Source organism: Pinus tabuliformis, chromosome 3_2 (assembly GCF_031772625.1).
Source record: "Pinus tabuliformis cultivar Carrire ecotype Pingquan chromosome 3_2, CPIR1, whole genome shotgun sequence".
NCBI classification, from domain to species: domain Eukaryota; kingdom Viridiplantae; phylum Streptophyta; class Pinopsida; order Pinales; family Pinaceae; genus Pinus; species Pinus tabuliformis.
In genome coordinates, this window is record NC_142302.1 from 1,176,777,820 (window position 1) to 1,176,800,812 (window position 22,993).

The 22,993-nt window shown below is 37.3% G+C and overlaps 1 protein-coding gene across 1 annotated transcript; it reads left to right on the top strand.

The window, feature by feature from the left end:
* Nucleotides 1-18,506: 18,506 nt before the first annotated feature.
* Nucleotides 18,507-20,404, top strand: LOC149184916 (uncharacterized). Its single transcript, XM_089419010.1, has 2 exons — nucleotides 18,507-19,204; nucleotides 19,872-20,404. Exons 1-2 carry the CDS (start codon nucleotides 18,823-18,825, stop codon nucleotides 20,225-20,227), a joined length of 738 nt encoding a protein of 245 aa, XP_089275136.1. The 5' UTR covers nucleotides 18,507-18,822; the 3' UTR covers nucleotides 20,228-20,404.
* Nucleotides 20,405-22,993: the final 2,589 nt, after the last annotated feature.

Sequence of the window (22,993 nt, forward strand, 5' to 3'; positions counted from 1 at the left end):
GCAGGAGCCTATTCGGCAGCGACAATCAATAAGGCATCGGAGGTAAGTCTTCTACTAAAAACCAAGGATCAAGAGATTTTCGCATTACAGGCAGAGTTGGCTGAGACAAAGCAGAAGGCAGAGCAGCAATTGTTGACACAACAGCAAGTGAACAGTCAACTAACTCAGCAATTGCAGGCAGAAAAGCAAAGGATCGACCAAAGCGCGATCCAGAAACAGAAGGAATTATCAGAGGCATTGGCACAATTAAGGGCAGCAAACGAGCAAATGATGAAAACAAAGGATGAGCAAATCGCTCAATTGTCATCGCAGCTCGAAAAAATAAAGGGCACTCCACAAGTGGTTGAATTCAGAGCAGAAGCATTACAAATAAACACTGCATTAATATCCCAAATTAAGCTCCTGTGTCAACAAATCGCTCAGGCAGAGCCACTGTGTGAATTAACGACATCCATAAATCAGCAGGTAGAGAAGGCCAGAAATGAATTGGATCAAGCCGAAGAGATCATAACTGCATTTCTTGACTGGCAAAATTTTGATCAAGGGAGAGCAGCAAATTTGCCCAGAATCTTAGAAACACATAAAGATATACTCTTCACAGAATGGCAGTCTCAGATGATGAAAGCAGAGAGGGCGGCTTCAAGATGTAAATCAACTTCCAGCAATCTGGTTGAACTAGTTAACAACACTCTCTGCTTATCAAATATGATTTCCTAATGTACACCAGGAAAGTTGACAACAACAAACACATTGGAGCAATCATGTTATCCTGATTTAGAGGAAAAGGGGAGATTAATCGCTGGGATTAACAGTTTAACCATGGAAGCATATTGGCTCTTCCTGATTAAGCCGCATACACAGAGAGCCGCCCTTAAGTGCCTAACAGATGCGATCAGGTATATAATTCCCGATATTCAGGATGCCACCTATGCCGCCCAACCCAGTTCGTGCCTCAACAAACCTCCTGAAGTAGAGCCAATGCTTGCGATAAGTCAGCTCAGATTTAAAGGCAAGCAACCTACTTGATGAATCATGCCGCCGATTGCCAGATCGCTGAGGAAAATAGGATCAAGATTTATTGATACCGATTTAGTTGGATTTCAGTTTAATAGATATTTAGATTAATTTAGTATTTATAGACCCTTTCATTGTTTTGGAAAGGGTCGTAAAGTTTTGTACCAGACTTAAAGACTGAAGTTTGCACTATTGTGCTTCAGTCAATATTCTTTTATGAAACTGGACCAGTTGTTCTTAATTCAACAAGGAAGTTTTTTATACAATTGTGCACTATTGTCTTTGTTGAGAATGTTTCTGCGTTGAAGGAAGAATTACAAGTAGCGATTGATATTGGGAGTGTCAAGCAGCTCATATGGTATTTCTATCTATGTCTGAATTCATTCCTTTCATATGAATTGTTATGTGATTATTCTTGCTATTATTGATTATATGCATGCGCTGTAACAGCAGATCTATATTCATTCCACTATTGGATGTTTTATGATGTGCCTTTCTTTTTAATCATGTATATGTCAATGATATAAATGATAAGTGTGGTAATATCGCTTAAATCGCTTTGCTTAACTATTTAAGCATAGTAATCATGAATGAAATAATGTCTATGTTTGTTAAATAGAGTCATCTATATGCCTGTTTATAAACATAGATCATCAAGCGCTGCACTTTAAAGCTCAATAAATTCCCGGGATAGATCATAGTTTATGTATTCTTGTTAATAGTTTTAGTTATTCGCTCACTGTTAGCTTAGTTTATAAATCATCCATTCATCCCGTTTATCCATTTTTGGGAAACTGGTCCCATTATCCCCAGTCGGAGCCACTATTCCAAACGGAAAAGGAGCTGTACTAAGGTCCGGACCGGGTGGTTATCCCCGATGTTGTTGCAGCGATTTTCGAGGCCTCAACATTTTTGGCGCTAGAAGGAGGGCCTGACTGTGAATGGCAAGCAAACCCAAATCTGCAAGCCATTCTAAGAGTAAACCTCCCTCCGAATCCCCTCGAACTTCTCATTCGCATGCTGGTTCGCCAGTATCCAAACAAGAAGAAGAGGAATCAACTACCACTGCTCAAACCCATCATACTCCAGAACAATTAAGTCTTGAATCACCTGAAGTCCAGTCTCTTATCCACAAACTTCAGAGCTTCTCGATTTCACCACAGAAATCTGCGGTATCACAAAGCAGTGCGACTTCGTAGTTCAATTTATCTCATCCTCTCACCAGACTTCAGAGCGAAAAGCTCGGTATTGAACCCATTGAGTTCCCTTTACCCAAAAGGAAAAAGGCGAAGAAAAATACTGAAGGATCTGACAGTGAAGAGCTTTCATCCACATCCTCCATTTCAACTTCTCATCTGCAAAGTCAACCATCCACTCCCCCATTACATATTGTTGTTCACCAGGGATTAGAAGCTTCAGCATCCCAACCTCCTCATTCCTCAACATTATTTCCTTCCCAGACATCTGGAGTTCCAGCGGTAGTATCAACCACTACTGCTATTGTAATGGCAGATCCATGGACCAGACCTGGTGCAGTTAATATGCCTGCACCACTGCATCCATTACCAGATCTTCCTGAAAAATGGCTACCCAAGTTTAATCCAGATGATGGGACCCAGGCTGAGGAACACATCAATAATTTCATGTTGGCAGTCAACTTGAAAGGAGTAACATAAGAAGATGTTGTTGTTAGGCTTTTTCCTTATACCTTGCAAGGATCAGCAGGATCCTGGTATTTTTCCCTACCATCTGGTTCCATTACCAGTTGGAACACTTGCCTAGAGCAGTTTCTTATTAAGTATGGAGATGATAGGTCTTTGGCTACCCTAATAAACGATCTCTCCAATCTGAGAATAGAGCATAGGGAACCAATTAAGGAATTTAATGCCCGCTTCAATAAACTCCTGAATAAAATCCCTACAGCCTCCAAACCAAGTGAACAAATTCGAAGCGAATGGTATATCACCACCCTACCTGCCAATATAGCCATTTTTGTAGACAGGGCTGGGAAACCTACCTTAGCTGAAAACATGAGAGAAGCACTTGTTGTGGAAAAACGCATCAATGCTCTAGAGAAGAAAGCTGCTCTGGAAGACAGAAAAGCCAAGAAAGTCTCTTTTAAAGATGACTCAAGGAAGAAGACCCCAAAAGACCCCTATGACATGGAAGGTTTGCAAAAAATCCTAAAAACTTTATCAAATGAAATGGTTGAAATAAAGAAACAGGTAGCCGAGACATCAACCAAAAGGCCCTTTAGAACTTTTAAGAAAAATGAATCAAAGCCACCAAATGTCATATCTAATGCTGATTCAGAACAAGAAGAAGAGGAAGAGGAAGCGATCTTACCAACTGACGATGAGGAAGAAGTAGTGGAATGTCATGGAATGTGGGATTTTATACTCCCCAACTCTGATACCGATAATGAAGAAGAAGCGTTCCCAGTCACTACTAGGAGCAAAAGTACTTCTGAACCTGTTCAGGTAACGTCAAAGAAAAGGAGTGCTGGTGCTGCTACAACCAAAGAAAAAACACCTGCAAAGAAATCACCTGTAGCAGTTCCCCAAAACCAGCCTTCAACTTCTAGTACTCCTTCAACATCCAAAACATTAGTGGTATCCGATTCAATGGAGTATAACATTGTTGATGACATGAAGAAAACTAAAGCAAACATTACCATGTTTGAACTTAGTAAATTAAAGCATCAACAGAAATTACTTCTTAAAGAATTGAATGCTGTTCCCTCTACACCACTTCCCAGTGCAAAAGCTGCTAATGATTCAGGCCAACCTCCTCCAGGTATGGTTGAAGCTACCGATTCAGTTCTGATTGGAGATAGATCAAATTCTCATACTCCACCCTTCCTTCTAACCTATGAGATCTATAACAGAAACCTGCACAACTGTTTAATTGACTCAGGGGCATCGTCTAACGTAATGCCAGCCTCAGTTTGTTCTAAACTGAACATTGAACCCCAGAAGTCTGCTATCCATATTGTACAGTTGGACAGGACCAAAGTGCAGGTTGTGGGAGAAATTAATTCCGTAACTATCAGGTTGTCTGCAGATCCCAGAGCAGTACAAAGGATTGATATCCTAATAGCCGATATACCTGAATTTTACGGTTTAATTTTGAGTAGGGATTGGTCCGAAAAATTGCATGGGTATATTTCTACTGATTGGTCACATATGTGGCTTCCCTATAAGGGTAAGCCAAATCAAATAAAGATCGATCGAGAGAAACATATGACCCACACAGTTACTGAATTTGAGCAAGAAAATCAACCCGTAGCGTTCAACAACAACATTTTGGGGAATTATTCATCGGAGTCATTCTTTGGCAACTTTGTTGCCCAACCATCCCCTTTCTCAGTTAATCATTTTACATCTCAGATTGAGAATTTTTCACAAACTGATAGGTCTAGATGTTTCAATGATGCTGAGAAAACTGTAAATACATTTGTTAATACCTCTTTATTTTGGTCTTTATATTTCGATGGGTCCAAGTCTAGCGAGGGCTCAGGAGCAGGATGTATTTTGGTTAGCCCACAAGGAGAAAAGACAATGCTGTCCTGTAGGCTAGAATTTGAATGCACTAACAATACAGCCGAATATGAAGCCTTAGTCCAGGGATTATATAAAGCAATCGGCCTTAAAGTGCAATATCTAAAAGTATTTGGTGATTCTGAAATTATTGTTAAACAGGTGAGGAATGCAATTCATTGTCTTTCAAATCACCTCAAGCATTATCAATCGCTAGTACAAGAGCTTACCTCGCACTTTTCCGCATTCAATATTACCTCTATTCCCAGGTCTCAAAACTCGGCAGCCGATCTCCTAGCTAATGTAGCTTCCAAGCTCCTACCTTCTGAAGACTACAGCCCAGATAGATTTTCTGTAGAATTGCTTTTTAGGCCTTCAGTGCCTGACAATGTCACTAATTGGAGAGTATTCAACCATGATGAGGATATTTTACAATTCTTAACTTCTGAGAAGTCCTATGATAATCAAATCATTGAGGAAGATGAGCATGACTCCCAAATGAGAGAAACACCTCAGGAAAATGCAATTCCTAAGCCTGTGGTAAAGCTGGAAGATCTTTATGATATTAAAGACAGGTTTAAACCTGTAACTAATGCAAAGCTCCAAAGCTCTACCCTAAGGTTTGAATTGATAAATCTAGGTACTGAGCAAGCTCCTCAAAATATTAATTTAGGATTAGGACTTTCCTTTGAAGAGAAAGAGGCATTCATTAAACTGTTAAGGAAAAATAAACAGGTTTTTGCTTGGAAATATGATGATTTGAAGACATATGATTCGTCTATTATCCAGCATACCATTCTGGTACTTCCCGATCAGAAACCTATTCAGCAGAAGTTAAGAAAAATACATCCAAACTTAGAGAGCCAAATAAAATCGGAACTTAACAAACTCTTGAAAGCCAAGATTATTTTTCCCGTCCGACACTCAAACTGGGTCTCTAATATGGTGCCAGTCAGAAAGAAAAATGGCGACATTCGGATCTGTATTGATTTCAGAAATTTGAACAAAGCAAGTTTGAAAGACAATTTCCCATTACCTACTATGGAGCAAATACTTCAATCAGTAGCAGGCTCTGAATTGATGTCCTTTCTAGATGGTTTCTCAGGATATAACCAAGTCCTAGTTCATCCTGATGACCAACTTAAAACTACATTCAGAACAAAATGGGGAACATATGCATATCAGAAAATGCCTTTCGGACTTATAAATGCAGGAGCGACATTCCAAAGAGCTATGGATATAGCTTTTAGAGGGTTGATTAATAGAACAGTAGTCGTCTATCTAGACGATATTAATGTATTCTCTAAGGAGAGGTATAATCATTTGCATGATCTAAATCAAAATTTTCAACGTTGCAAAAGATATGGTATTTCCCTTAACCCGAAAAAGTCTTTCTTTGCTCTTGATCAAGGAAAGCTCTTAGGTTTTATTGTGTCCAAAAATGGCATTTATATTGATCCTGATTGGATCAAAGAAATCTCTGAAATCCCTTTCCCACACAATAAAAAATCGATGCAGTCATTTTTAGGCCAGATCAATTTTGTTAAAAGATTTGTTCCAGATTTTTCTCAAATTATTTTGCCACTTCAAACAATGATTAAGAAAAATTCAGTCTTTAAGTGGGGATCAGCAGAAAAAGAAGCTTTTGATCTAATCAAGCAATCAATAATCAATGCCCCAGCCTTAAATACTCCAAATTTTTCTAATCATTTTACATTGTATACCATTGCATCCAATTCGTCGTATGCTGCAGTACTCACACAATTAAATGATCACAATCTGGAAGCACCCATTTCATTTTTTAGCTCAAATCTTCAGGGTGCTGAATTGAATTACTCCGATGTAGAAAAACAAGCCTTTACTGTATTTAAAGCAGTCAAACATTATAGACCCTTCCTTTTGAAAACCCACACAAAAGTTATAGTTCCTTTCCCTGCAGTTAGGCAACTATTAATCCAAAAAGAACTGGGTGAAAAAAGGGCAAATTGGGTCACAGCGCTTCAAGAGTATGACTTAGAAATTAGGCCAGCAAAGATTGTTAGGGGCCAAGGTTTTTGCAGGATATTGGCAGGAGCATCCAACATTCCATAATCAAGCGATACAGATCAAACTGAAGAAATCAATCAGATAAGTGTTACTAATTCTGAATCTCAATATGCGGATTTAATCTTTTATTTAAAGAATGGTTATGCACCTCCAAACCTGTCTTACAAGAACAAAAGGGCCATTAGGTTGAAAGCAAAGAATTTTACAATTATTGATGATGTGCTTTTTAAGCAGAATTATGATTCTATCTTATTAAGATGCCTTGAGAAACCTGAAGCACAAAAGGTTTTGCAGGAGTTACATGATGGACCAGCAGGAGGACATTTTGGAGCTGATACAACAGCTCACAAAATTATTCATGCTGGATACTATTGGCCTACTCTGTTTAAAGATACCCACGAGTATGTAAGGAAATGCCTCAATTGCTAAACTTCTAGTGGAAGACAACGTAAACCAGCTTTCCCTCTGCAACCAGTCAACATTGAACAACCATTTGAGCAATGGGGATTGAATATCATTGGGGAAATTACTCCACCGTCTTCCAAACAGCATAAGTATATCCTTACTGCTACCGATTATTTTACTAAGTGGGTTGAGGCAATCCCTCTGAAGACAGCAAATTCTGAAGCAATCATTGAATTCATAGATCAATTCATCATTACCAGGTTTGGTGTCCCAAATGCTCTTGTTTTTGATAATGCATCTTATTTCTCAGGCAATGCTATGTTTGATTTCGCTATTAAAAGAGGATTTAAATTGAAATATTCCGCTAATTACTATCCCCAGGGCAATGGTTTAGCGGAATCTACTAATAAAAATCTGATCAAAATCATTAAGCGAACTATCGAACAGAATCATAAAAACTGGCATAAATCCTTAATGTTTGCATTATGGGCTGATAGGATAACACAGAAAGCTTCTAGAGGATCTTCCCCATTCAATCTTGTGTATGGAAAAGAAGCAGTACTACCCACAAATCTTCTTCTTCCTTCTTTAGCCCTAGTGCAGTTCATTGAGGAAAGAGAAAAAGCCAGGGTTACTCATGCCAAACATCAGCAAATCATCAAAGCAGCTTTTGATTCAGTCTCATCCGGTTCAAAACAATTCCAAGTTGGTGATTTAGTTCTGAAATGGGACAAAGCCCATGAGGACAAGGGTAAACACACCAAGTTCCAGAAGATGTGGCTTGGACCATTTCAGATCTGTGAAAAGATAGGCCATTCGACCTTTATATTGCAAGATTTATCAGGTTCGAGAGATTCTCTCCCTGTTAATGGCCTTATCTTGAAAAAATTCTTCAATTGAGGAGGTAGCCCCTTCTCCTTTTATTTTAATAGGATTTTATAGTTTGTAGGATCATTAGGAAATAAAGTTGTAAGGTATCTTCCATTGACCTTTTGCTATGTTTGAAAAGTTATCCCACAGAAGTAGTATGAATATTTGCTTTTAAATAATAGAAGTCTTAACCAAAAGGGATAATTTCTAGGAAATTAGGTATCATTGTATTTTGAAACCACAGTTCAAGTTTTGTGAACTCCTCTCAAAGTTTAGAAGTATTGTAAATCATTTTCTGTTTTCAAATTGGTCTCAAAAGGTTATCAATATCAAGATAGAAGCTAATCCAATTTCAGCATCTTCAACTCTTACCCTGTCATCCATTTACTCTTAAGGAGAAAATTGTTCATCCCATTCACTAAAGTTTATGATTACTCAGAGTGTAATTCTAAAATATCTGATATTAAAGATAAGAGGTCTTATTATAAGCCTGCTTACCATGTTCATAGGGAAATAGTTTAACCGACATTACCAATACTGCATACCAAAACAGGGTAATGGCTTAAAATTATAAGACAAGGGGTCTCATCACGAGCCAGCTTGTTCGGTTAGATTACTACCAGTGAATGGCATTGTCAATAGCTGGCCACCAAACCAGGACAATGGCTTTTTATCTTGTCAATGACAGAAAAAAGAAGAAATACAAAATATGAAAAACATGTTTTGAATTCATTCTGTTAATCACACTCTTAATTGGATGGGACAATGGGCAATAACATGGTTAAAAGGTATCCCTGTCGAAACTATGAACGTTTGCTGGCAGCAGAGGCTCTACCTATGACAGATGAGTTTACTATAAAAGTTGATTTGGAAAGGTTTTATGTTTTATCATTATAAACCAATAAAGGCCTATTTAAAACTTAGAATGTATTTATTTTCTTAAAAAAGAAAGGAAATTAGCAAAATAGTTTCATTTTACTCGGAATACATATATACCTAGTTATATTAGAATTTTCCCCTTTGATTAGAACTCTATTGTGAAAAAGTTTAAGTATTTTTATGCTTTCCAGAGATAACTGGTTCTTCCAGTGAATCGCCAATTGTTGTGCCCTACAACAACCCCCCATTTCATATCATGTTTATTTACAAAATTATCATATGAAATGGGTCCCTTTAGAAGTTAGTTGGTATCAATATTTCATTATTTGAAAAAGGTCCGCAAACCAAATAAAGACATTATATAAAACCTTTTAAAAACCCATTTTTGGTCAAATAAAACAATCTTTTATCATTGCGATAAAGCGATCGCAAGATCGCATATCGCAATGGCATAGAAAACACAAATAAATGGCACATTGGTCTCCGCCGATGCGATATCGCTATCGGCTATCGGCAATACTCTATGCACACTTTAAAGCGCCCCCGTGCCATTAGCCCCGATGTGATTTTGCTATCGGCGATCGGTGGTATGCTATCCATATGTTTGTATAATACCAATTCTCCCGATGCGATGCGATTTCGCTATCGGCGATCGGGATTTCAAAATTGTCAACATAAGGATTTAAGTGTTCCCGACGCCCGATTATGATATGGCGCGGATTTCAAAAAAGCCGTTAAATGGAGGGATATTATGATCAAATCATATTTAAAGCTTAATCTTCTAAGCAATGATGCACCTGCGCCAAACCGCCAAAACATCCATAGCACGCTTAAACGGGTCATTCGGCCGAATAATGGTATAATGGGCATTTAAGGGGTGGCAGGTTTTAAATGGCCATTTAATGTAATTGAAAGATCTTCCCATGGATTGTATCCGCGGCCATATTTAGAGTTAATCTCTCAGCACGCTTTGATCAATATATCTTTCCCATATTGGATTTTCATTGGTATATCTCTATGTTACGTTTATTTTTGCCTCTGTGCAGAATTCATCCAAAGGAGAAAGCTCAAGAAAGATGGGGAAGAAATCCAAGAAGACCACAGGCGCTTTCGCTACACCAGTTGCAGGACAAGCTGTCGTGGACAAAAAGAAGGGCTTGATATCTGATACTACATGTACGGGTCTCGTCAGAGTTACTTGGCAAGGTACCTACAACCTGATTGAAGCTGAAGAACCAACAATGACAACAGTTGAGCCTACTGTGGATCTAACTCGGAAATCTGAGAATACTCTCAAGGACTTAGCCGACTCTTTCCTTCACAGGATAGCGGCTAGGGAGCAAATTCTCCCATACACAGACGTAGTGTGGTGGGCGATTGAAGAAATTCCAATCTTGGATAGAACCTTCAGCACCAGAGACGGGAGAATTTTCGGGTCATTCAGGGCGGATGATCTAAGGCAAATGTATCATTTGCCCAAGCCAGAGAAGATATATAATAAGGCGTTCCTGGAGAAATTTGTAAACGAAAATGAAGTTGAATCCGAACCCATCCGGGATTGGAGACAAAATCCGGCCAAGCACAAACACGAATCTTCCGGTAAGTACTCGGTTGATTCTCTGGCTTCTCCTTATTGCTATGCTGGAATAATGATGTGTAGATTATGGGGATTGCATGACTCTGCTAATTTTACCATAGAAATGGTTCCTCTAATGGAAGCAGCATGCAACAGTGTAATTATGGATTGGGCCACTATCCTCTCTGACAAATTAGCACAAGCTGTGCTTGAGTTTAGAAACAAGACCCATATTTCTGAAAGGGTAATTCCCCCATTTTACTATAGTGCCTATATTCTAGATACCCTGTGTTTTAACTCTGAATTCCCTGTACTCGGCTGGAGGTGGACTGTGCAAGACCCCACGCTTATTCATATATATCATCAGAAATTGTGGAAATCTTCTTATAAACATCATCTATACCAACTCTGTAATGGCTTTATGTTGCCTATTTATTATTCCATTTTCGATAAACCTGCTCCCAAGATTTCCTATCAAGCCGGAATTGATTTAACCGCAATAGGTAGATGGTTCGGAGAGGAGAGATTTACCTACATAAGAGTTTTCGGTAGCCAAGCCAGACCTCATGTCCTCCCTTTGTACATACCAGATAAACTGCTAGCGAGGGAAATTTCTTACCAAATCATTGCTGAGAGTGTTACACAAACGCTCAAGAAAAATAAGAAGCAAGGCTGGCCCTCTTTTCCTTTGAGGTGTGGTGTATATACCTTGCATGATCTCAAACATGCAGAAAAGGAAGCCACAAAAATTCAATCCTTGACTCTGGCGACTCTCCCAAATAGGCATTTCGATCCAAATAAAGTTGCCTATAATGCATTAGAACAGGCCAAACTGACAAGATTTGATCATAAGGAAGATATCTTTGACGACCTGTTCTCTTCAGCTGAGTCAATAAATCAGGTTAAATCATTCGCCAAAGCGAAATATAATGATGAAGGGTTGACTGAATTTAATAAACTTAGAGAACAGAGGTTGCAAACTCTACCTCTAGATTTACTAGCAACAACCCCAACAACATCATCAAGCGAGCCTGGTCGGCAACAGAGAAAAGAATAGGAAGAAAATCAACAGAGAGAACAGGAGGAAAGACAGAGGAAAGAGGAAGAGGAACAACAAATGAAAGAGCAGGAGGAAAGACAAAAGAGAGAACAAGAGGAGCAACAGAAGAAAGTTAAGGAAGAGGTGCGGAAGGAGTCCCAAGCCGAAAAGCAAAAACAAACCACCATTGATGTCAATATAGATACTCGTATTGACCCTAAATTGCTCCAGGAATGGAAGCAATTTGACTCTATCATCAGTGGGTTGGAATGTTCAAAGGATACAGACACTTCCAAGACAAACGATACACAGGACATCACTTCACCTCAGGTTCTAAGTGGAACCAGCGGCCCACCCATTTCTAAGGATGTTGAGGTAATACCAAAGGACCCCTCCGACCAAATCATTCTCCAGGTAGAAGATATTCCTCCCCTGGATGTTTTCTATAGCCCGAGGCATAAAGCAGTGGTAAAACGACAAAGGAAAAGAAGGAGGATTGATCAACCTTCCCTTTTTCCAGAGCAAACTGTTACGGGCAGTGTGGTTTGGAAGGAGGAATTCAACCCCTCCGATGACCTGACAAAACTGTCGCAGTATGCGGGAGCCTATTCGGCAGCGACAATCGATAAGGCATCGGAGGTAAGTCTTCTACTGAAAACCAAGGATCAAGAGATTTTCGCATTACAGGCAGAGTTGGCTGAGACAAAGCAGAAGGCAGAGCAAGCAAAGCAGTAATTGTTGACACAACAGCAAGTGAACAGTCAACTAACTCAGCAATTGCAGGCAGAAAAGCAAAGGATCGACCAAAGCGCGATCCAGAAACAGAAGGAATTATCAGAGGCATTGGCACAATTAAGGGCAGCAAACGAGTAAATGATGAAAACAAAGGATGAGCAAATCGCTCAATTGTCATCGCAGCTCGAAAAAATAAAGGGCGCTCCACAAGTGGCTGAATTCAGAGAAGAAGCATTACAAATAAACACTGCATTAATATCCCAAATTAAGCTCCCGTGTCAACAAATCGCTCAGGCAGAGCCACTGTGTGAATTAATGACATCCATAAATCAGCAGGTAGAGAAGGCCAGAAATGAATTGGATCAAGCCGAAGAGATCATAACTGCATTTCTTGACTGGCAAAATTCTGATCAAGGGAGAGCAGCAAATTTGCCCAGAATCTTAGAAACACATAAAGATATACTCTTCATAGAATGGCAGTCTCAGATGATGAAAGCAGAGAGGGCGGCTTCAAGATGTAAATCAACTTCCAGCAATCTGGTTGAACTAGTTAACAACACTCTCTGCTTATCAAATATGATTTCCCAATGTACACCAGGAAAGTTGACAACAACAAACACATTGGAGCAATCATGTTATCCTGATTTAGAGGAAAAGGGGAGATTAATCGCTGGGATTAACAGTTTAACCATGGAATCATATTGGCTCTTCCTGATTAAGCCGCATACACAGAGAGCCACCCTTAAGTGCCTAACAGATGCGATCGGGTATATAATTCCCGATATTCAGGATGCCACCTATGCCGCCCAACCCAGTTCGCGCCTCAACAAACCTCCTGAAGTAGAGCCAATGCTTGCGATAAGTCAGCTCAGATTTAAAGGCAAGCAACCTACTTGATGAATCATGCCGCCGATTGCCAGATCGCTGAGGAAAATAGGATCAAGATTTATTGATACCGATTTAGTTGGATTTCAGTTTAATAGATATTTAGATTAATTTAGTATTTATAGACCCTTTCATTGTTTTGGAAAGGGTCGTAAAGTTTTGTACCAGACTTAAAGACTGAAGTTTGCACTATTGTGCTTCAGTCAATATTCTTTTATGAAACTGGACCAGTTGTTCTTAATTCAACAAGGAAGTTTTTTATACAATTGTGCACTATTGTCTTTGTTGAGAATGTTTCTGCGTTGAAGGAAGAATTACAAGTAGCAATTGATATTGGGATGTCAAGCAGCTCATATGGTATTTCTATCTATGTCTGAATTCATTCCTTTCATATGAATTATTATGTGATTATTCTTGCTATTATTGATTATATGCATGCGCTGTAACAGCAGATCTATATTCATTCCACTATTGGATGTTTTATGATGTGCCTTTCTTTTTAATCATGTATATGTCAATGATATAAATGATAAGTGTGGTAATATCGCCTAAATCGCTTTGCTTAACTATTTAAGCATAGTAATCATGAATGAAATAATGTCTATGTCTGTTAAATAGAGTCATCTATATGCCTGTTTATAGACACAGATCATCAAGCGCTGCACTTTAAAGCTCAATAAATTCCCGGGATAGACCATAGTTTATGTATTTTTGTTAATAGTTTTAGTTATTCGCTCACCGTTAGCTTAGTTTATAAATCATCCATTCATCCCGTTTATCCATTTTTGGGAAACTGGTCCCATTATCCCCAGTCGGAGCCACTATTCCAAACGGAAAAGGAGCTGTACTAAGGTCCGGACCGGGTGGTTATCCCCGATGTTGTTGCAGCGATTTTCGAGGCCTCAACACAAGGTTCTAGAAGATCGACATCAAACTCAGGTCAATATCATGCACAAGGTGGATGAGTTGAAGAATCTTATGTTGGACGTCAAAGGTTGCGTGACTAGATTGGAGATAAGGTCACCCCCTAACTCCCCAATTCCATCGTCACGCAAGGTCGAGGAGCAACCTATCAACCTAGACACTCCCTTATTCTTATAAGCCAAATGTTCTCTTTAGATTATGATGTTTAATTTCTAGATTATTTTGTTTGTTCTCTTAGAGTATCTCCATACCAAATCTATTGTTATTTTTTTATTTTTTTTTAAGAATTCTCCATCTTAAATCTATTGTTATTTTTATTTTTATTATTAAAAATTCTCTCCAAACATGCAGACTATTAATACCGTTTTTTTGATTAAATCACATTGTTAGTTTCTCATCTATACGACTACAGTCCTACTTCTAATTTTCTAGAAAAATATTCATATTTTTTTGGTTTAATTTTACTATTTTGAAATCCATACTCTTCTTTTTATGCTCTGGTTTTGCAAGTAATAAGTTAAAAACATAAAATATCTCGAAAATATAGAAATTTTTGAAATACTAAACACATAAATTTACCTATCCAATCCTGAATTTCAAGTGCTAATTATTTTTGAAAGATTTGAATCAAAATGCAGGAAATAACCATGTTGCAAATCTTTTTTTATTTCCAACAAAAAACCCTGTATATTGGAACAACCGAAGTAAATCTATACTTTTCCCCTCAAGAAAACTGTATTATTATAACCATTTCTATTGCCAACTTGACACGTGTATGATAAATAAAGATTACATTTTTTACAGATTTTATATTCTATTTTATATTTAATTTAACATAAAACAAACACGGGCATCACGCCATAAATTTTTCCCAAATACGTTAAAGCTATATTTTGTAATTTTAATAATGGCTTAATAGAAAATAAAAACTTGCTAGGAAGAGGATACTATTAATCTTTCGTATAAATGGTATGTGACGTGTGCAGTGACGTTTTATTTTTCTATAATAATCATATTTAGTACGCTGTTGCAACCGCAGAAAAGCATATTCCTCCCGCTTTCATGTCAAGCTGAAACCGTGAAAGCGTTCACATGTTACATGGATGATGTAACATTCAGTTTTTTAATCACGTGATGGAGAAAGGTATTGATGGAGGAAAATAATTTCAGGAGTATAAATTATGATTTGGACTTTTCATAATTTTTTAATTCAATTAATTAATTTATTGTGATTAAAAAAATTTAATATTGATATTATTAAATAATTTTTTGTTTATAATTTTTATTCTTTAAATTTATATTTTTATAAATTTTTAATATTTTAATTTTATAATTTTATAATAATTAATGAAATATTTTATATATACTTTATAGCTATTTATATAATTTTTTAAATCAAATTAAATTTTTTAATAAAACAATATTTTTAATTTTATTTTCATGTTAGTCATGTTCATAACTAACATTGCTTTCACTTAAGAGAAACTATTCTCTTTTGATAAAGTTTGCATGTGATACTTCCTCTCAGCCTCTCCACACTCAAAAGAAAACATTTAGATTTCTTAATCAATATAAAACATAGAGATCTTCTGCACACTCAAAAGAAAACATTTAGATTCTTCAGTCAATATAAAACATTGAGATTCCTCTTATTATTGGGATTATAGATTAATTGTAAAAATAAATTTCCTTAAGTTTGTAAACATTGCTTTCACTTAAGAGAAACTATTCTCTTTTGATAAAGTTTGCATGTGATACTTCCTCTCAGCCTCTCCACACTCAAAAGAAAACATTTAGATTTCTTAATCAATATAAAACATAGAGATCCTCTCCACACTCAAAAGAAAACATTTAAACATTGAGATTCCTCTTATTATTGGGATTATAGACTAATTGTAAAAATAAATTTCCTTAAGTTTGTAAACATTGTTTAAGTGAAGATGCTAGTGATCTAATTATTTATGATTGTTTGCATGAGAATATAATTTTTTTTTGAATGGTATATAATATATATTGTTATATCTATATTGTTTTATATTCTTAGAAGTATAGATTTTTATAAAAAAAAGTCAAATAAAAGTTTTTAATAAACATATTTATATTTATTTTTTAAAATTTATCATTTTTAATAAGTTTTTAAGATGTAAAAATGTTGAGAAGAATAACAAAAGGTTTGAAATAGGTTAATAATTCAAAATTTAAAAATATTTGGTAGGATTGGAAGCTTACTTTTTTATGGATCACTAAGTAAGTGGTGTAATTTTTCTTGAGAAAAATAATGAGTTAATCTATTTTGGCTCATAGATTATTTCAAGTGGTGTGGTTTTTCTTGAAAATGATGATGAGTCAAGCTACATTTGCAAATATGTGGTAGTGATGGCTATCCCCACTACTAATTTGACAAGTGAATTATGGTAGGTTATCCCACTATAAAAATGCTTGAGTAATAAAGCTATTAAATCAATGATAAGTAATAATAGTTTTCCTATCATTAACCATGTGTTTATTCTTAAAAACATTTATTATATCAAGGTACTAATAAACCTTTTACTATAGTTACTATGGTGGTGCTTATGCTAATGGTTGTTTAAATTAACAATTGACCCCTAAGCACACTACTCAATTTCAATCTTAAATTGTCATCATTGTTGTAGATGTTGTGTACATGTAAATATAGTGGTTGAAGGTATAAATCTCACATAATACTATTGACATGTTTAAATGAGTACATCAATGCCCGCCCTTTATATTATTTTTTATGCTTTTGAAATGATATATTTACACAAGGTTTTAAAGTTTCAATGAGAAATGTAGGGTAGTGGTTAGACATGCCAAACACTCACATTTTCTCCACACATACATATATAAGTGGACTAAACCCCAAATTTCTCTTAAAGCCTATCAAAAGAATTTAGGGGATTACTCCATAACTAATTATGAAAATACTTGTTTTTGCATGGGAAAGGTGCAAGATTTAAATCTCTCCACATTAATGCAAGGTTATTAGTGCATCAACCATTAATCAATAAGCATTTGCATATATAAAAAAAATGACATCTAAATAGTAATCTTAGACAAATAATGAATGATTCCATAACACAAATCAAATATCCGCTTGAACAAAGTTTACTAAGGAAGCTATGATGCTATGATTCCAAGACACCAATTGAAGATCAACTTAAAGAAATTGCACTAATTAACTTATGATGCCATGATTCTAAGGCACAAATTCGACATCAAACTTAAACAATCTCCCTTGTGTTAGACTTTGTATGATGCTATTATTCCAAGACACAAAATGGAGATCGACTTATACAAATTGCCTTGTGTTACACTTTGCACCATACACAATATAGATATGAGTACATTTCAATTACAATAATTTGTATCCAATTTATTGAAGTGATTTGGTCACATAATTATCTATGGAATCATTACTAATCTTCTTGGAGCACCAACTAGGCATCCATAAAAAGCATGACAACGATTGGTAATTTGGGCATATAAATAACACCAAAAACTTGACACATTGGATGCAAAAATGCACCTATGTAACATTAAGGTTTATGTGTGAGATGTTAAGCTTTATGTGCATAAAGCAAATGTGTACACATGGCAATAAAACTTGATGCACATTAGCTTTATCAGCTAGTGTACATAGTGTTGTCTACATTAAATGTTGAAATGGTTTCAAAGCATCACCTGTTGACCAAGTTCATCACTACCATTAGGGCACAACCAAGGGCAGCGTCCCTTGGACTTCACAAATGATATCCCATTTTTATGCTAAATGTTATAGAGGTTTTAAAGACTACCCTTCAACCCTACTCGTTACTATTAATAAGACACTCACAAAACATTATTCCTTAAGCTTTGTAACCTCATTCTTTGATCTTATATGTCTATTAATTAAAAACCAAAAGTGACCTAGTTAAAATAGCTAAGGATGGAAACTTTGTGGCCACATAAATGTATTTGGTGAACACATAATCAATGAAATGACTTTTTTTAGTCATTTTATCAATAGATTTTCTAGTTAATTTTGCCAAAAATTAAACAAAAAGTTAAGAAATTTATAATTTTAAATTATTAAACCTACACAATCCAAAAATCACAATAAAAAAGTTAAATTCATTTTTACATTTAAAAATATACCATTTAAAACATAAAATATTATAATTTCACCCCAAAAAAATTATATCACCACATTTAAGTGAAAAAGTCTATAATAAATCAGGTCATCATACTATGCCTTTCCATTGGGTGAATATCCAAACCTCCATTTCAAGTTACTTTGGTGTGATTTTAGCTTGCACATCAATTCTACAAAGTTAGGTACCATCCACCCAAACCATAGAACCGGCCATGGCTGACTGGGTGGGTCCCACCACCTCTTGAGTACATGTGTGGGGAAGACAATTGGATGGAGTGGGGGCCAGATGGCCGGTATTGACAGGTAAAAATGGCGTCATGGAGGGCAACTTGCAGGTTTGGACGGTTTCTGGGACCAACAGGAAGCGTTATGGGCCAGTACTGGTAATTATTATAATATTCATGGACAAGGTAAAGGAAGGGGGAATGCTTTTCCTTTGCAATTATTGGTACTTGTTTATTTTATTTGGCGGGCCTCTTCCTACCCCCTGCAGCCTGACAAGGCTGACCCGTCATAACGCACGGGACCGATAAGCGCGCGCAGGCGGGCGCAGTTTGACTGAGAAGCCAAGGGAATCCCAGAGTCTTCCTTTTGTTCTACCCGTCTCTCGGTCTTCCATTGACAACTTCCTGCCCCCTTCTCCTCCCCGGGCATGGCGATTCTACCAACTGCATAATGGTCTGAGCTTTTATACCCACACACAATGGGACGATCCCATCCCAACTGAATATCATATTTGCCTCTGTGAAACTGCAGAATGAAGGAAGCCATGTTGAGTTGCGACAGAATGGGTGGCCTGATGACAGTTATAGCGGTGTCAGGCAGCGTGGTGGTACTGCTGGCTTTGGGGCGTCAGAAATTGCTGGAGAATTGTCTTCATTCTCTGCAATCCTCCGAGGATGAGGATGCTTGCAGGCTAGAAAATGACCCCGCCCCTGTCTCATGGACTCGGCTACCTCCGTTCTCTGTAATAATAAAACAGATGAAGGAGGAAAAGGGACAGAAATCAACACGAGAAGAATCGAATTGGGGGAGAATTTTAGTAGAGAAGGAGGTGAACACCAATTTCAATTCAGATGTCTTGCAGTCCACCAAGTCCTCCAAATCATCCATGGTCTCTGCTCAAGAAACTTATTCAGGTAGGTGGGTCAAATAATTGATCACAGACAAAGTCTGTTCAGAAAACCAGCTGTATTATATAAATTGGAATGGTATGGGTTGTTTTGAAAAGTTTGTGGAATTGAGATTGGATGCAGAAAATTTCCAAAATAAACTCCACAATAGACATTTTGATAGATGAAAATTTCAAATTGCATTTGCATTTGCACCTCATTCAGGAAGGGAAAGGCTTGTTAGTCTAGTCTAGGCTGGTGAAATTTGGGTGTTATTACCCTTCACCAGAGTCAAAACTCTCCCTCAACAAGTTTGGGAGAAGTCTATACCCATTGACCATGGCTAAGGTTTGAGGGAAGTTTCCACCCATTGAATATCTCATGTAGACTTCCAGTGAGATGTTTCTGTTCATTGAATAGCTCATGTCTATTTCTGGAAGGTTGCAGGACGTTTTCATTCTACCCATTGACAATGGTTAGAAGTTTCTATTCATTGAATATCTAATGTAGACTTTTTCTCTAAGTTTCGGTCAGTTGAATATATTATATGGGTTTCGGTTTTTGTCAATTGAGTATTTCTGAAATCTGCAATCCAGTTAAGTTTACATCTATATTTCTGAAATCTGCAATCAGTTAAGTTTACATCTTTCATATAATTATATAAGATATTGATCATTAATTTTGTATGTTACAGGCGGTAATGTGTCCGTTAAAAAGAAAGTGAGATTCTCAGAAGATGTGGTGGAGCCAGGAAGCAATGGCAAGGAATACAGAAAGCAACAAACCCTGGCCATGAGAGAGCGCCTCACATCCCAAGAAAATTGCAGTTGGAACAATCATCATCGCTATCATCAACAACAGCAGCAACAACAACATGATATCAACAACCATCCCTCCTCTCAGTCCTGCAAGTCTTGGATCTCTGGTGATGCAGAGCAGCAGATGAGTCACAGGGATCAGGTAAAGTCCAGTCTTCCAGCCAACAGAATGGTTCTCTATAATGCCATCATTCAAACTCGGTCTCGGAGATCGTTAGCACAATATTACTGATTACCTCTCCCTTTGTTTGGGTTGACAAATATTTTTTTAATCTTGAAGGAATGGTTTGCTTAGTTTTTCCATTAATGACAGCAATATCATCTGTAAAAAAGATATGTGCTGGATCTGAATGCCTTCTCTTGTAAATTGAACCATTTTCACAACTTGTGAAAAACGTTTATGCAATCATGGCCTTTGTGAAAGCCTCAATTTTTTAAATTGCTCCATGGATGAGATTTGATGGTTGGATGGCTCTCTGCACTTGCGTAGAGGCAAAAGTGAAATATGATATTTTGATATTGCTTTCACATGAAAGCCAAGTTATCAGCTGCCCTTTAACTACTTTTCTCTGAAATATTTTTACTGAAAACTGTGTCACACGTCCGATGTGATTCGTGATGGTAAACAACCACATGATTTAAGCCTGTGAATCAGTCCTTTCAAATTTCAGAGTGCATCCAAAGAGCTCTTATGTTAATATATAAACTATTATTATACTAAATCACGTCCTATGTGATTCGTGATGGTAAACAACCACACGATTTAAACCTGTGATTCAATCCTTTCAAATTTCACAGTGCACCCAAAGAGCTCTTATGTTAAGATTTAAAGCATTATTATATTAATTCACTTACCTGGGTCATAAAAGGGTAAAGAGGGTAAATTTTTTCTAGCAGTGTTTCACGGCTCGCGTTCGTTCGTCTGCATCGGGGTCGAGCTTCTTAGCTCCCTCGCGTTCCGGGGACTTTGGGTCGACTAGGGATCATTTCCCATGCTCCCGAAAAGAAAAGTATGCACGGAAACTCAAAAGGGGTCGTTTTCTCTAATTTCTGGGTCGAATCCTCAAAAGGGGTCCTTTCCTAGGCGAAAGGGTCGGGTGGAGTCGCCTGGGATGGGATTGTTTCTTTGGACAAAAACATTTTTTTTAGCGAAACAAATTTTTTTAAATCATAATTTTTATGCACGCTGGGAGGGTTTAAAGTTTATTTCATTGTGCATTATTCATATAGTTGCACGAGGTGGAAGAACATTGTTGGACTCCGCCCATCGAATTGAACGCCGCCATCGCCCATCGAACTGCTGCTCGACTGAATCGCCTTAGGCCATCCATCGAACTGCTGCTGAACTGAACCGTTGCTGGACACTACCATCGCCCGACGCCCAGTGCCCATCGCCCACCAAGTTTCAACTCCAACCAATGCCAATCAAGTTTCAATTGTGCCTCCCGAGTCCCGACGCCCATCGAGTGCCTCACTGTGCCGAGGGCCAACTCCCATCGATTGTGCTTCGACCCTCACTGCCTCACCCGGCGCCCATCAAGATTCAATTATGCCTCGCCATCGTGAATCGTTGCTCGCTACGCCATCGCCATCACACCTCTGTCCTCATGACCACAGTAAGTAACGTTGTTACCTGTGATTTTTTCTAAATTTTTAATTTTTTTAATTTCAGTGTTTACTGTGTACAGTGTTAGTGAGCCTGTGTAATTTTTTTTAATTTTGTTATTTTCACATGCAATAAAACTTAAGGTTTTATTAAAAAAATTAAATTTAATATTTATAAGTTTTTAATTTTATTGTTTTAAATTCTTTTAAATTAATTCATTGAATTCAAATTTCATTTAAAATGGTAAACCCTTGTTGCAACTTACAAATTACAACTACAGTGACAATAATTATAGTGGTAGTGAGTCACACGACGTACAAGAAGAAATTGAACGCAGTGACAGGAGGGCAAGAAATCAGAACAGGCCTTTGCATGGTGTAGATTCTGAAGGCCCACTAAGAGATCTGCCAAAATTTGCAAATGAGACATTTAATCCTCTAAAACCGTTTCTAATCTATGTAACCAGACTTCCAAAAAAAAATTCAAAAAGTTGGTGGTGGCTCATGTGATTGGGTCTGCAATATTTGTGAGCATCACCTTGTTGGGAACTATACCACGGTGAAGCAACATATTTTGGCTATTATCGATTAATGAGTTAATATGTGTCCCTCAAAGAACCTAAATCCAGTTCATGTGAACAACGCTGGAGGTTAGAAAGGGTAGTGAATGGAAAATCACTGTTTTCTAGCAAAAATGTTAATCCATGCCCAAATATGCCTCCATCCAGTGCTTCATCCAAAAAGACAAAGGGTTATTCTAGTGCATCTCGTTCTTGTGCAATGGGTGTTACAATGTCCGGGATGTACATTGTTCTATATCGAGATGACACAAATGATGCAATTGGCAAATTTCTTTTTGCTAATGGAATTCCCTTCCATGTTGTTTGTTCTCCTTATTACAAGGAAATGGTCCACTATTCAACATCATAGTAACATTTGTAGAAGGTCCATTCTTTCTTAAAGTTGTTCATTGTTCTGGAAAGCACAAGGATGCATCTTTCCAATTTGAGCTTCTTCTAGAAGTTATAGAGGATGTTGGGGATGATAGTGTGGTGTAGGTTGTGATAGATGCAACAACAATTTGTAGATCCGCTGGGTTATTGATTCAAAACAGGTATCAACATATTTTTTGAACTTCTTGTTGTGTGCGTGCACTCAATAATGCATTGAAGGACATTGGCAAAATTCAGTGGATATCAGACTTGGTGACAACTGCTATAGATTTGTAGATGTTTATCTGCAACCACCACACCTCCTTGGCCATGTACATAGCTCACACGAGGAAGGAATTCTTCAAGCCCACCGATACTAGATATGCTAGCTATTTTCTCTTATTGGAGAGAATGCTAGAGGTACAAGACCTATACAATCCTTGGTTGTGATTTCAGAGTGG

Coding starts and splice junctions, on each gene's coding strand:
- LOC149184916 (XM_089419010.1), top strand. CDS start 18,823: ATGAAGGAAGCCATGTTGAGTTGCGACAGAATGGGTGGCCTGATGACA. Junction 19,205..19,871: donor TGCTCAAGAAACTTATTCAG/GTAGGTGGGTCA, acceptor TGTATGTTACAG/GCGGTAATGTGTCCGTTAAA.